Here is a 15,339-nt window from a genome sequence, read left to right on the forward strand (position 1 = left end):
TCAGTACGCACGCTAAAGTGGGTAATGGGTGTGTGTGAGTGTGAGTTTAAATAAAAGCAAGAAAACATCTACAAGATAATGTACATCATGAAATCTTTGCTATAAACATAGTTCATTGAACGATTTTGACTTTATCGTACGCAATAAATGACCACCGATGACACAGGTTTGATTCCCAAATGTTTGAAGCCAATTTTGTTGTCCTCTGCTATGATCCTTCTGGGATATTGTTAAGAGCGGAGTAAAACTAAACTCACTCACTCATTCACTGAGTGAATGATTGTAAACCAGCGATAATATTGGAGGGATGCAAAAGGGATGGCAATATGGAAAAATATTGTTTGTACAAATTACCAAAAAAAATGCATCAGGCGTTATTTTGGTATTTTGGAAAAAGTCCCCCATGACAACAACAGAAGATTTTTAAAGTCTGCAGCAGGTTGACTTGCAGATGCTGGTGCCGTATGACCATTTACAAGAGCATGTATGGGTGTATCTGTAACTGGAAGGGCACATTTGATTGAGACAATAAAAACTGAAAGTGCTGGAATAATTGTCAGAATAAGAAAGCTGGGATATTGTCAGAATGCGAGTGATGAAATCTTGTCAGAAAAAGAATGTTGGAATATTGTAATAATGAGAAAGCCGGAATCTTATAAGAATATGAATGTTTGAGTCTGTAAGAATACGAATGTTGGAATATTGTCATACTAGGAATGCTGTAATATTGTCAGAATACAAATGCAGAAATCTTGTTTGAATAAAAATGCTATAATATTGTCAGAAAAAAGAATGCTGGAATCTTGTCAGAATAAGAATGTTGGAATCTTTCAGAATAAGAAGGTTGGAGTATTGTCAGAATAAGAATATAGTAACATGGTCAGAATAAGCATCTTCGAATCTTGTCAGAATCAGACTGATGTAATACTGTTAAAATAAGAATGTTGGAATATTGTCAGAATAAGAATCTGAAAGAATATGAATACTTGAGTCTTGTCAGAATATGAATGTTGGAATACTGTCAGAATAGGAATGTTGGAATCTTTCAGAATTATAATGCTGGAATGCTGGACTATTGTCAGAATAAGAATGTTGGAGTATTGTCAGAATAAGAATATTGGAATCTTGCAAGAATATGAATACTTGAGTCTTGTAAGAATACGAATGTTGGAATATTGTCAGAAGAAGATTGATGTAATATTGCCAGAATAGGAATGCTTAAATATTGTCAGAATAGGAATAGAGAATAAGAATAAGAATTGATACAAGTGTTTGCCATTGTCATACTCCGTCTGCTAGAATTATTATCCGTTGGTTGGGAAGCTCAAAAATTACTCTCTGGAATCCACACATTCTTTTATGAATATAGGTAATCTTGAGTGCATTCGTTGTAACTGAAGCGTCCGCCCAAACATGCACGACACCATTCTGTCCTCATCTCTCTATGACAGGCAAGACTCATTCAAGCACTATGTCCTCATATTATTATATTTCTTATTGTATATATAATGTAAACCTATGAATTTGTGGACATAATAACACCATACTTCTAGTGTGTAGGAAATATTTACATTTCTCTCTCACTCTCCTCTCTCTGTGTGCCTCTCTGTGGTGCTTTTTCTCTGTGTTTTCGTCTCTCAGTTTCTTTCTGTCTCACTGTTGGCCTTTATCTCTCGCTCTTCGTCCGTCTTTGTCTATGTCTCTGTCTCCTTATAATCAGTTTTCCCGTCCTATTTTCCGTTTCCATTGTACATCTTATTCAATGCGTTAAACTTATCAATATTTATACCATCGACAATATGTTTCTCTTTACAACAATACAAAACACGCCTTACCGTGAAACCCAAACAAGGACTTAGAGCAATATGCATCTTTAAAGCTGATGAATGAGATGTCATCCCCATCAGCCAATCAATAACCTTGATGACATAAGTGACCAATCGATAGGCTGCTGGAGCAGGTCGATCAACAGCATGGCTTCCGAATCCATACTAAACCATCAAACCAGACTTGTCATCGATTGATCCAGTCCTTTCACTAATAAGAAAATACAGTCCCGTTGAAAAATTCTATATCTCACATGGCTCTCTCTTCTGAAACAATTGCCTACATGGTGACTAGGTTGTTGGGTGTGTTCAACATAGGTTCGCATTGTTACTAGATTGAAAGTTCAAAGACCGACACAGTTAAAAGGTTGTTGACACAGGTACAAGTGTGTTAGCAACACTGTTTGGAGATTGCCAGTGGAAATGTGATAACAATGCCCTGAGCACGTGTTATTACATACCATTAACAATGTCCACACGTGCACGTACAAGTGGAATGAAATACTTTGCAGCATGACGAATAATTGAAACCAGCAGAATCATAAACGCCGTCGATTCGAAGTTAAAGGCACCCAGGTAAATACTTCGAATCATCCGTGGTTCGACACAACCGAACCACGTGCTCTTTGTTTAACGAGCACCCGGAGTCATTGCCTATGAATCGTCGTTTGACTCAGCTTACACCAGAAAGTTCATTTATTTGTGCAAAGTTCTTGGGATGTTTTGTCTGAACAGCATCACCTTCATGGAAAAGATAATTCTATACAGATTGCATCTTGATTCTAAGTGTTTAGAAAATGATCAAGTGCCACCCAGGGTCGTATATAGAACTGACTGATGTGTTAGAAGATCGTCTGTACGCAATGACTGTTGCAATGCTACTTACACTGTCCCCAGCAATGATATTGCTAGAATATTGCTAAAAGCTTCTTAAAACTAAAACTCACTCACTCACGAACCATTTTTTTCTTATGGCGCACTGATATCACCCGTGAAGATCCGGGATAGATTAAGTCTTCAGTAACCCATGCTTGCCACAAAAGGCGACTGTGTGACTAACGCGATCGAGTGGACAACCCTAGCTGACTTGGTTGACGCGTGTCATCTGTTCCCATTTGCGCACGAAGCTCATGAAGTTGATCACTGGATTGTGTGCTTCAGACTCGATTATTTACAAAACGCCGTTTTGTAGGTGGAATATTGCTATGTGCGGCGTAAAACTAAACTCACTCTCTCACTCCACACTGATCTGCAGTAGATTGAAAATGAACCCTTTCGTTAACTGTAGTTATAGCCTGAACCATCCAAAGTGACGTAATTCCCAGTCATCGGCACCCATTATCTCCCGTTACCCCGCAGATACATAGTCCACATAGAAGAATTAATGAAATTATCGACAAATCCCCAGTGCGTTATACAAGCTAGCTCGTTTTGCACAGAATAAGGAAAGTGAGTGTTAGGTGAAGTGATTAAGCGATTATTTATTGGAAATTATAGCTAGCTGTTAGGGGAATACCGTCACGACTGGGCCATAGTGACAAGGTTTATGGACGACTCAAACGAGCTGGGCCTCGTTCGGGTCAGTGTTCGAAATGTCGGCGAAACAAACGCTGAGGATGTTAAAACCTTTGCTTAAACTTTGAACTAGGTTTGTATGCATACCATTTTTCGCTGTCGTGATATAGCTGGTGTATTTCTGGGAGCGTCGTAAAATCAAACTCATTCACACTTACAAACAGTGATTGCAGTTGTTGGGTCCAGTTCACCCCTAAATATATGATTTTTCCTTAAACGGATTTAAAGTTCTTGTTTGGGGTTCACGGTGAGGCGTGCACTGCATTGTTGTAGAGAGAAACATATTGTCGCTGGTACAAATATTGATAAGTTTAACGTATTGAATAAAAGGCATAATGGAAACGGAAATAGGGCGGGGAATCTAATTATAAAGAGACGGCGACAGAGACAAAGACAGAGTGAGATATAAAGGCCAACAATATTATTGAGATAGAGAAACAGACTGAGAGACAGAAACACAGAGAAAAGGCACGATAGAGAGACAGAGACAGAGAGAGAAGGCAGAGAAATGTAAATATTTCCTACACACTAGACGTATTGTGCGGTTATGTCCACAAATTGATACGTTAACATTGTACATACAATAAGAAATATATAATATGAGAACAAAGTGTTTGAATGAGTCTTGCTTGTCGAGAGAGGCGACAAAGGGGATCCTATAGCCAGACTTCGATGACATGCCATCGTATCCTACATTGCATAGATCGATGCTCATGCTATTGCTCACTGGATTGTCTATAGCCGAACTCGATTGTTTTACAGACAGCCGTCTTTTAGCTGGGACGTGCGGAGTTACACAACTGCTGTGTCTTACTTCACTTAAGTATACACTCATGGAACTACATAAATTTTAGTCCGGACCACGGATCAATACCTAACCGATCTCTGATTCATTGGGATACATTGCAACTGGCGGCGAAACACGCGAGGACGGGCATTGTGCTAACAAACTCAGAAACATTATCAAACGAATTTGGAATGCGATCATACATTCTTAAATAAAGAAACTTCAAAACTAGCTATGATGAGTTCAACTAAATTCAGTTTGTCATATTGCATTGAATTAGTTTGATACAACGATGGTAGTTCCTTCTTCTGTAAATATGATGGCAATACGGATTGTCCTGTACCTGGTGTGATGGAGGTGCCATCAGCGACCAGTACCTGTTGCATGTTGACGTTGAAGTTGTCACTGACGTTCACGTTCACCTCTGGCGAGTTCATCCCAATACACGCCCTATTGGATTCAAATCAGGTCATGGCAAAATATTTTACGTTTGAATCAGGAAGGGAGTCAGCGGTGACAGGAGCAGTGTCGCAGTAACCCCTTCTGTCGGTTGATAATCTGTGACATTGACGAATTTAGTCGATGTACCCAACTGCTGTGAGATTCCGTTGAACCGTAACCAAGTTCCAAAACCTGAGTGAATTGAGGCGGGTATACCACCAATCCCATAAAATTGGTACTATGTTACTATGTTCCGGTAAAAGCAGAAATGACGCACACCGACATTGTACAGCGACATTATTGTGATGACGTGGATGTTAGCAATATGACTCGCCATTTCCCCACGTTCAGTGAGTCGACAAGCATGAGATAAGTATCACTAATAAGTGTCATGTCATAGTAAATGTCTGTGTACAATATTGACTGAATAGGTACTTCCAATTCATATTTAAAAAACTCTCAGTTTGAGATAAATCCCGGGTGCAGGTTCAAACCCAGAATTTAAAAAAAAAACAGCCCAAGAAGTACTACATGTTTACTAACATTTTGTAAAATCGAATCCTTACCATTTTCAGTATTGATTTAACATAAATAATAACTTGAAATTACAACTGACCGATCTACTTATCTTTCACTAGGCTGAAATGTGTATTTCAAAGCTTTGTCCATATTTATACATGTGCTGTACACTACGTCAGACAAATGACTTTCTTTTATATAAAAAAAACATAATATCTTCCTAGTTGCAAAGTTTACATGGACTTACGACACAAGAAACTGCGACGTTGGTAAAACGTCAGAATTGAAGGTGACGTAATGTAAGAAATGGTTTCATCTTTCTTCATCAGTTATATATAATTGCCTCTCGCCATGAAAATATTCAATTTTGTAACGCCACATAGGTTACAAAATATGAATTTTATTTGCAGTGCATTTTGATTGATGTTTGATTTTTATTTCCCCATAGATATATTGTACAGTATGTTACAGAATAGTTTCATCGTTCTTCATCAGTTATATATGATTGCCTCTCGGCATGAAAATATTCAATTTCCAATATATACTTCCTTTCTTATCATCAGCGTTGTACTTTTTGCCCCAATAGGCAGGGGGAAATACCATGTAAAGCATCTTGGTTTCCCAAGAGAAAGGTTTACTACTTTCGGGTCGAGCTCTATTGTAAGTAGGTTGAGTCTTTATTTTAATTTGAAACTTTCTAAGTTTGACAACTTGTCAGTATGGCACTTAAAGTGTGAGAAAATCTGTTGCCAAAACGTCCAAGTTGTGAAGTTCTAAATTTACAGTTGTCACAATGGACCCTCATCTATTGTCCTTTAACAATGGCCATATTTTCAAGACCATACCCGCACATAGTGGTTATAAAACAATGGAACATGTTTGTCTTCTGACAACCACCTTCTGTAATATTTTATCAAGTCCTTTATGCTTTATCAACTGCTGATTGCAACTCTGACATGAAACAGACGTCTGATCAAAATCAATTACAAGTACACAAATGGTCATAGCAGATAACATTAGATCAAACGATCAAACGATCAAACTCTCGAGGTATCAACGGGATTCTCTGTTACTAATAGCATTCATCAATAATTGTGAAGATGACAGACACGCCTGGTGGCTTCCCAGGTATAAATTGTCCTTTTAAAAATGAATCACAAAGGCACAATCTTTAAGATTGGCGTTTTAGGGGATGGATTGTAATTCGAAAGTAATGATACTTTTCAGTATAGATCCTTATACCGTTGTCAAGCAAGACTGAGGTACTACAGCACAGAACGAACATACGAAATTGTGTTTAAACCATTCAGGACAAGTCATTTCCCCTAAGTAACACCAAAATCGAAATTACCTATCATATGAAACAGCCTAGGTCAAAGAATCAAAGAAATATAGTCGACGTTGGAAGTGTTTGCAAACATAAATAACTAAATACATACGCTTCTATTCCAGAAGCAAAGAATTAATCAAAATGTTAAAAGTTACCGATAAATTTAGTTTTAGTTATCTTTCCCATTGTGAGAAAATAGTTTCCTTGTCTGTTACACCGTGTTTGTTTAACTGTTGAAGTACGTTAGAACCTTTTGTGCTCAAGAACATTTCTATATCAACATGCGAATGCTTAATAAACTATTGTATCTTACCTCCTGCCATGGGTCTGCGAGAAGATGACTTTTTGGACGGTTCAAATTTCGGTTCCATTGGCACCCTACTGCATCAAGTCTGTCACCTCATGGCTCGCAGACGTCTTTCTGCAAAAAACCAAACATCCTGCACTATGAAGTAGCCATACAGTTCCACCAATCGAAACATCAAACAGCGTCTCGGAGTTGAGACGTGAAGCAAAGCCGTAATACCCCTGGCTATCTACCATCGCGAATAGGTTGAACTGTACAATGGACAGATCTGACATTGATACCTGTAAAGATTCTTAACGGATCAGATATCAAGAAGGCTGTAGGAGATTACTTGACGCTGGGCAAATCGGATGAAGAATGTCGATTTTTGAAGATGACCTCGAAGGATTGATACACCCTATGAAATATTCATGGTATCATTTTGGTTCCCTAGAATTATGACATACCTCGAAAAGCATTAGGATCGTTTGGAATTGTACTTACAACAAAAGGGTTTTATCCCAATATTCCCTAGCATTTCGCAAACAGGCAATAAGCACTGCTTAATTGAACATTATATATTCCACTTAGTAATGTGCAATGTTGATGTTTAATGCAAGACTCAAAGAAACACTCATCATTATAAACACATGACGTATATTCAAAACACATTTCCACATTGAAGATAAAAGCATACATTGTGTACAGGATACAGTAATGGCATAAAAATAATGACTTTCTTTCATAAACGACTTTTCCATGTAGGTTATGGTGTATGGAGCGAAATAAATTCCAGATGAAGTGTGTAATATCTAATCATGAAAACTGAAACATTTCCTATAGGTCATGTGATGATTGATCGCTACGTAGTGACCAAGTTATGTATTCTAACGTCAGTGTGGGTGTTTCTCTTGGTACAAAATGAACTAAATAATATGGATTGCATGTCATTTTCATAACGTGCGTCGCTGGAATATTGTTGAATACAGCGTAAACTAAACTCGCACATTATATCAAGATGACATAATATTGCAAGATGTCAGTATACAATGTAAAAAGGACGTGTTTGCTTGATTCATTTGCTACTATTCGTTACTTTCATCTAGAGTCTAACGTTCAGTAGGAAACATACATAAATAAATATTTTCAAATGTTACATGCAACGACATTAAACCGCAAGGTAACTACAGCAAAGTAACTACAGCAATTTGGATATATCCTTTCATTAGTAACAAAAAAGACCCCAAAAACATACGCTTGGTTTTGCGAAGATAAGAAGAAGCACATTATGAGACGACTAATGACCGTACAGTTTTTAATTTTGAAAAAAAAATAAGCAATTCACTCCTTTTAACAACTTTTGTCACCCATAAGGGTAAAATGATTGTTCATAATTACTTTGCGATACCTGCACATGTGCATTTTACTGATTTCCTCAATAATGAGGGAATCATTTGAAGTCTTCAGCTTCCACAGCGGAGACAAACACGCGTACGTGATGGATTGTTCGTGCCCAAGTAAATTGACTATATTACTTTATCCGAGATATGCCTCCATTTAACCGCCTCTGATTGGTCGATATTTCAAAAGTTTTTTGTTCGTTTTCTCTCTTAAAATATCAACGAATAATTAATGGAATAACATACTCGAAGCCAAGGTCTGTCACTGAAGACAAAGATTCCTTGATTCCCCGAGGCTTGATGGGTTTTCTCTAAACATCAAAAACTGTCCAGACTAAAAAGTTGCCGAATGTTTTCAAATGCCTTTTACTACCACGCATGAAAAGTATTAACTAAATATACGGCTGAAATATTCATCATACATTATGAAGGCATTCATCTTAAAGTGAACCGATCCATGCTAGGTTCTTTTTGTTATCCTATTTTTATCATGCATATTTTTATCTTCAAGAAACCATTATTGACGTAAGAGGTGACTAACGGGATGAGGTGAAACATGCTATCATTTTCCAGTTGCTTAGTTCGATGCTCAAGGTGTCAATCACTGGATTTTCAGCTACAGAGTCAATTACTTAGAGATCGCCGTCACAGAGATGAGATAAATCTGTGCGACGTTAAACAATATAGAAACTAACCATTTTGTTATGTTTACTTGTGGGTTGTTGGTTTGCTTTTTGCTTCGCAATCGGCCAGATATCTCAGTCAAAGATTCAGTCTCTCAGGTGTCATGCAATGTGTAATGCTTTGTTTTCTCAGGAGCATTTGTAACACATATAACACATAAATAATAAATGGTGCAAAAATCAGCCCGGAATATTCAGAATTGGAACTTTGGTTAAATGAACACAGGAATCAGAATGTAACGGCTATGGTGGGACTTGATGCTTGAGACAGGGATGCGGATGTAAGGTTTAACACGCTGAAGACACGGGTCATATTCCCCACATGGGCACACTGTGTGAAGCCCGTTTCTGGCGCGCCCCGCCGAAATATTGCTGGAGTATTGCTAAAAGCGGCGTAAAATTATCACTCAGATGTGCTTCATTGTAGAGTGTATTGTATTGTGTACATGTAAATTATTGCGGCATAACGACCGCATTTGCAAATATTAGACAAATACCTTTCTTTACTTTTCTGATTGACTAGTTTACAATATATAACTATTTACAAAGCTGATTTTCATTTCGATTTGAAATGACATGTTTTCCAGGTTGTACACTGCTGACTGTTTAGGCAATGGACAAAGAATGTACAGCATACAGGTAGAAAATTAACGTTTAACTTTGGCTCGAGCAACGTACGTGATCTGACAGTATCAATAAAGGCTAAAAATGCAATTACCCATGTAATGATCATATGTATGCAACAAAAGGTACAACTGTCTACAAGGGTGGATGACAAGAAGGACGCCTTCAACCTTCCGGTCGTAAACTCCCTGAGTAATACTGCAACAGCTGTGTCTCCATTTATGAAGGAAAATCAACCATGGTCTCTCCTCGGAGATATCCCTAGAAATGTTATGATAGACATGTGAAGAAAATCCAGTATTGCCTGGTTATTCCGTATGTTCCCCTGCTTTTGCACAGTTGACTAGCCTTTGCGTGCGTTTATGACTGATGGCTGTGCTACACCCACCTTCTCGCGAACACAGGCTGTCCAGTTCTGATTTACAGATACACACAAATGATATAGTCGAATATAGTTAAACAGGAATTTCTCGTGACTGAGGAAATAAGTTTTGAAACGTATACAGTTTTTTCTTGGTTCAAATACAAAATAACTGAAATTAGAAATAAGCCCTACCTTGATCTGCGGACCATCGCCGCACAGCCGTCTAAACAACCTTCTCCCATAGCTACTTGTCAACCTGCTCTGGAACCAGACACATCTGGCCACTGTTTGATGTTCCTTGCTTGTTGACGTCCATTAACTGTGGATCATGCGTAAAAAAATCAAGCATGGAAATCGATCCATTTTAGCAAGAAAATCTCATTTCGGGTGACATCTTGATGAGAAATTTGTGTGACTATCACAAGCACATACACATGACTGGGTGTGCTCTTGTGCCATCTATCATGAGCAACATGCATCATAACAATTGTGGACCTCTAGCGAAAAGCAATTTATGGAGCCGGGTCATTCATGAGGTCTGGATTTGAAAGGGTAGGAGGGGGGTATTCGCAGTGTAATCTAAAATCGATGGTTATTTTCGATCTGTGTGCGAATTGATCAATCATTTTCTTTATTATCAGCGACCTCTCTTGTAAATGTGGGGACATTTCGTACGACGGAAGTGACACGTCGCCGTGCTTATCGTGACGTGAGATGTAGGAACTGTACATCCTGTACCCAGAATGCACCATGGTTATTTGGATCCTGCCTTCCATAATTTCTTACAGAGTATATTATTTTGTGTTCTAAATTACTCTAATGTTTTGAAACAGTCTTAGTCTTTCGTGATTTACGATAATTAAATAATAATTAAAGATAATTAAACCTAGGGTCATGAAGAATATCCACCTTCTGTCTCAAGTTGCGCTCTTAAATAAGATTAATGTGACTTGAGATGATTCATTCTAAGAATGCGATGAATAATAATCTACGTAAACGTATGTCATTTTCTTTTGCATAGAATATTCAAAACGCATACTGTTACTTTTCCAATGATATTCTGCTGAGATGTAACCGTGATATTCCGTCATAAATAAATGTTCCATTGTTTGCAATGATGTATTCGTGTCAATACGTTAACGTCAATGGTGGTGCATCCGTATTATTGTTGGTTTGTAGTTTAACGATGCACTCAGAAATATTCAACTATATGGCGGCAGTCTGTAAATAATTCAGTCTGACCAGGCAATCCTGTGATCAACAGCATGAGCATCGATCTACGTAATTGGGATCCGATGATGTATGTCAACCTGGTCATCAAGCCTGACAACCCAATCCCGTTAGTCGTCTCTTACGGCAAGCGTGGGTTACTGAAGATCAGTTCTAACCCGGATCTTCACGGTTACACGTATTGTCCACTAGTAGTTTTTACCTGAAATCTTGTTCCTTATCAATCAGTACCGAATGGGTGAAGACATTACTTGTTATGTTTGATTATCAGAAAAGCTTCAGGTTAACAGACATGAATTCTAGAGATGAAAGATTTTGAAAAAAACTTAAATTTAACTCTTATCCTAAAAAAATGTCTTATACAATGCATCGATGCACGTGGAAATGGAATCAGTCTTGAATTTGACATTTCGGTGAAAGGTCACCAAGTTGCTCCGAGCAATTTATCTTGCTGATTATGAACCATATCTCGTAAGCTTCCTGCTTTGGCATTAATACTGTATTTAAGATCAGACTGGGAATGACTCTTGTTTAACGCAGTGCACGCCCGCAGACATTACTTGCATGCTTTAAACTGGCAGAATTTATGGGGTAGTCAATGTGTTTAATGAGTCTCAATCTGTGGTGTGTAGATTTTGCAAGTGCATGTTTGTTGACTTTCGTCTTTGAAGACGATAAAGTTCGTGCGCAACGTGCATTTACACCGTAACTGATTACATCAGCAGTGAGGAGTCGCCTTTATGCATTGCCATGGGCCCTAAACCTTCTCTCATACAACATGTCTGGGACAATATCAGAAGATGGGGCATGGCGTGACGTCATAAGCTTTCAGTTACGTTAACCAAACGGACCAGCCGCTAAAAAAGTCAAGACTCCATTGAATTGCTATATGGAGAATTATTCGTACCATGACACAAGTAGAACGAAATGGCGGTGGCTGGATTGATTGATGCTGTCTTTGTGGACATTTTCACCCTCATGACACAACGTCAACATGCCCTGCTGACACATCCTTTCTCTTATCCGTCCAAAAACACTATTCAGTGCCTCTTTATTTGATAGGTTTGAAAAGTTCATTTTTTCAGAATATACAATGTCATGTAATTTGTACTTGTTATATCATTGTTGTTCAATTATGGTCGTTCAACTGATAACCAGTGATGCTACAAAGAAGGAATGACGATGAGTGAATTTTGTTTAAACGTCACTTTTAAAATTATCCCAGTCATATCGTGCTCAACGTAGGAGGAGAGACAAGTGATGCAGGTCCAGATTTTCTGCTAACGGAGGTCACTGACACACTTTCACAAATATGGAAACGTCATAGAACAAAACTGATGACGTCACTATCGAGAGTGACGACATTAGACCTTTGCCCATACCACCAGCTGCCTATTCTTTCAAAGCTGAACAAAGTCAGAGTTCCAGCTGATGTTTTCATTGTTGCATGTTATAATTTATGGTACAGTTGTTAAGGTTGGCAACGGCAAGAGAGTGCACATTGGCACAGGTACATCTAACGAATGTGAGTCTGACTTATAGTCAATATTGAACCCAAGTTCAAACGAGGTGTAGGTGATTAACATCAAGGGCTCAGCTCCTGACGACGTCACCTAACAACGGGCAACATAATGCCTCGTCGTCAAGTAATCTTGGAGCATTATCAAGCTCAAGTGGCCCGCTCATTTTTGATAATATGAGGACGTGTTAATGGTAATTCTAGATTAGCTATAAGGTTCAGAAAAAAAAGAAACACGATTCAATTAAATGCCGTGATTCGAACTGAAAATCATAAATTTCTGATGCGCATCTATGAAAATGCATGTTCGGGTAGCCTAGTGGTTAAGGCATTCGCTCTTCAAGCTGAAGACCCGGGTTCAATTCCTCGCATGAGTACAATGTTTGAAGCCCATTTCTGATGCCCCCTGCCGTGATATTGCTGGAACATTGCTAAAGGCGGCGTACAACAATACTCACTCACCCACTGAGTAAATTGTTGATAACTGAGTCATATGTAGATTTATAGAATCTGTCCTATACAGCCATATGTTTACAATGTCTTGAATGTGTTCACTTCTTACATCCCTTTAACTAAAGGTCACATATTCCGAAATGCATTCAAATAACTATAAAGATATTATAGTGGTTGCACAAAGTAGAGTGGAAGTGCGGATTAAACGGCATTAAATACAAAAATAGTGACTTAAATAATAAACGCAACTTTCACCTTATTACTACTATAGATATGTCTCCAAAAATAGGCGACCCATGAAGGTCCGGGGTAGAAAAGGCCTTCAGCAACCCATACTTGCCATACAAGGCGACCTGTGAAGGTCCGGGGTAGAAAAGGCCTTCAGCAACCCATGCTCGCCATACAAGGCGACCCCTGAAGGTCCGGGGTAGAAAAGGCCTTCAGCAACCCATGCTTGCCATAAAAGGCGACTAACGGTATCGGATAGTCAAGCTCGCTGACTTGATTGCCACATATCATTAGTTACCATTGGCGCTGATCAATGCTCATGCTGTTGATCACTGGATTGTCATGCTGTTGGTCACAGGATTATGACTGTCGCCATATAGCTGAAATATTGCTGAGTGATGCGTAAAACTAAACTCACACTTGAGAATATACTAGTAGTTGAAAAAACTGTAAGGTTGTAGTACCATGTAGTACCTTCCAGAACTTTGTGCCGAGTCCGGCGTAAAACTAAACTCACTCACTCACTCACTCCAGGACTTTGTCTAAATATAGCATACAACCGCCCCTTTCGGACTATATACATGCACAATATATTAAGATACATTTGAATGAAATATAGACATAACTTCCCACTCACTATTACATTAGAAATATTATCAATGCAATTGTAAGTATAATAGTTAGTGTAATAGCTAGAAATCTTATTGGATAAAAGCTGCGTGTACCCTCTGCTTCGGAATAAAACAGATAATTTTACTTCTTAAGCAAGACGTCAACCAACACGCCTAAAATGAAAGGCAATAATCTCTTGAACGTCCTTGTGTAGTTTCTGTCAATCAATTATCGTTGTTACACAATATAAAGTGCCACCCAGGGCGTTACATGAAAAAACAATCTAAATAATTAATATCGATGACAGGGAGACCCTTGGCTCCAAAGTCCGTAAATTAGTCTTTGTAAGTTCAATAAACCGTGACCATTTCTTTATTGACAAAGGGAGTGGTTTTAAGTAGATCAGACATATTTGCAAAGTCTGTTATTCTATGGTATTTATGTTAATCTCTATCTCTGAAGCCTCACATTTACGTGAATGATTGAAACCGTATGCACAATGGCAAGCAACGGCAATGGACTTAGTACCTCTATTATTGTCAACACATGGTGCAGTTTGTTTGTTGTTGCGGGACTCCTATGAGAGAAACAGACAAAGGCTGTCAGCACTATGGCATATCCGATATGCACAGTACCTTGGTTGAAATGTATACCACACATCAATAGTTTAGACCTCACTGGCGTAAATACAGCCACTTTCTTCAGTCAGCTGTTCTAAGCTTGATTGTACAAAATATCACATACTGTTTAATGGTACTGTGAACACATGAACTGATGAATTTAACACAAATTCGTAAGGCTGAAAGGATTTTTGTCATGACTTCATGAAAATCGGTGCTTATTGGTATGGGCTGGAATCTCACACACTGGAAAAAAAACCAGATCTTGTCCGTGTGCAGGGCAGTCTCACGGTTCGGAGTTACAAACCACGTCCTACCCATTACCCGGAATACCAATGGCATTTTCCAGCATGACAACGCCCGGCCACATGCAGCTCGACACACAACAGCTTAGCTTCAGGCAAACAACGTCCAGGATCTGCCTTGGCCATCAAAATCACCGGATTTGAACCCTATGGAGCACCTATGGGATGAGTTGGACCGACGTGTACGTCAACGTCAACGTCAACAACAACCGCAGATAATAGGACAATTGGCTCAAGCACTTCAGGAGGAACATGCTATTCTGACCCTTGTTGGGTCCATGGGTAGGAGAAACCAGGCTGTTCTTGATGCCAGGGGTGGGCATACGCGATGCTGACCACACTGATGGCCTTGACCCTTGAATGTGGCATTCCAACCATGTTGTAATAACCTCGACGGCTGTGTTCTCCATGCTGCACATTTCCCCCTTTGCAAAATTATTTAGTAACATATTAAATGTTCCTAAACAACTGAACCAAAATCTTGTTTTGCGTTTCTTTCTGGGGGTAATATGTGTATGTGTGTGTCCCACAATGGCC

At 38.8% G+C, this 15,339-nt stretch overlaps 1 protein-coding gene across 1 annotated transcript in view; it reads right to left on the reverse strand.

Annotated features, from left to right (window-relative positions):
• Positions 1 to 10,098, reverse strand: part of LOC137298225 (putative uncharacterized protein DDB_G0290521) — a 36,927-nt gene extending 26,829 nt beyond the window's left edge. The window contains exons 1-2 of the mRNA XM_067830396.1: positions 10,028 to 10,098; positions 6,792 to 6,899 (exon numbers count right to left, since the gene is read on the reverse strand). Coding sequence (XP_067686497.1) covers positions 6,792 to 6,849 — 58 coding nt within the window. The 5' untranslated portion in view covers positions 6,850 to 6,899; positions 10,028 to 10,098. The remainder of the gene's footprint in view (positions 1 to 6,791; positions 6,900 to 10,027) is intronic.
• Positions 10,099 to 15,339: the final 5,241 nt, after the last annotated feature.

Source organism: Haliotis asinina, chromosome 10, assembly GCF_037392515.1.
Source record: "Haliotis asinina isolate JCU_RB_2024 chromosome 10, JCU_Hal_asi_v2, whole genome shotgun sequence".
Classification (NCBI taxonomy): Eukaryota; Metazoa; Mollusca; class Gastropoda; order Lepetellida; family Haliotidae; genus Haliotis; species Haliotis asinina.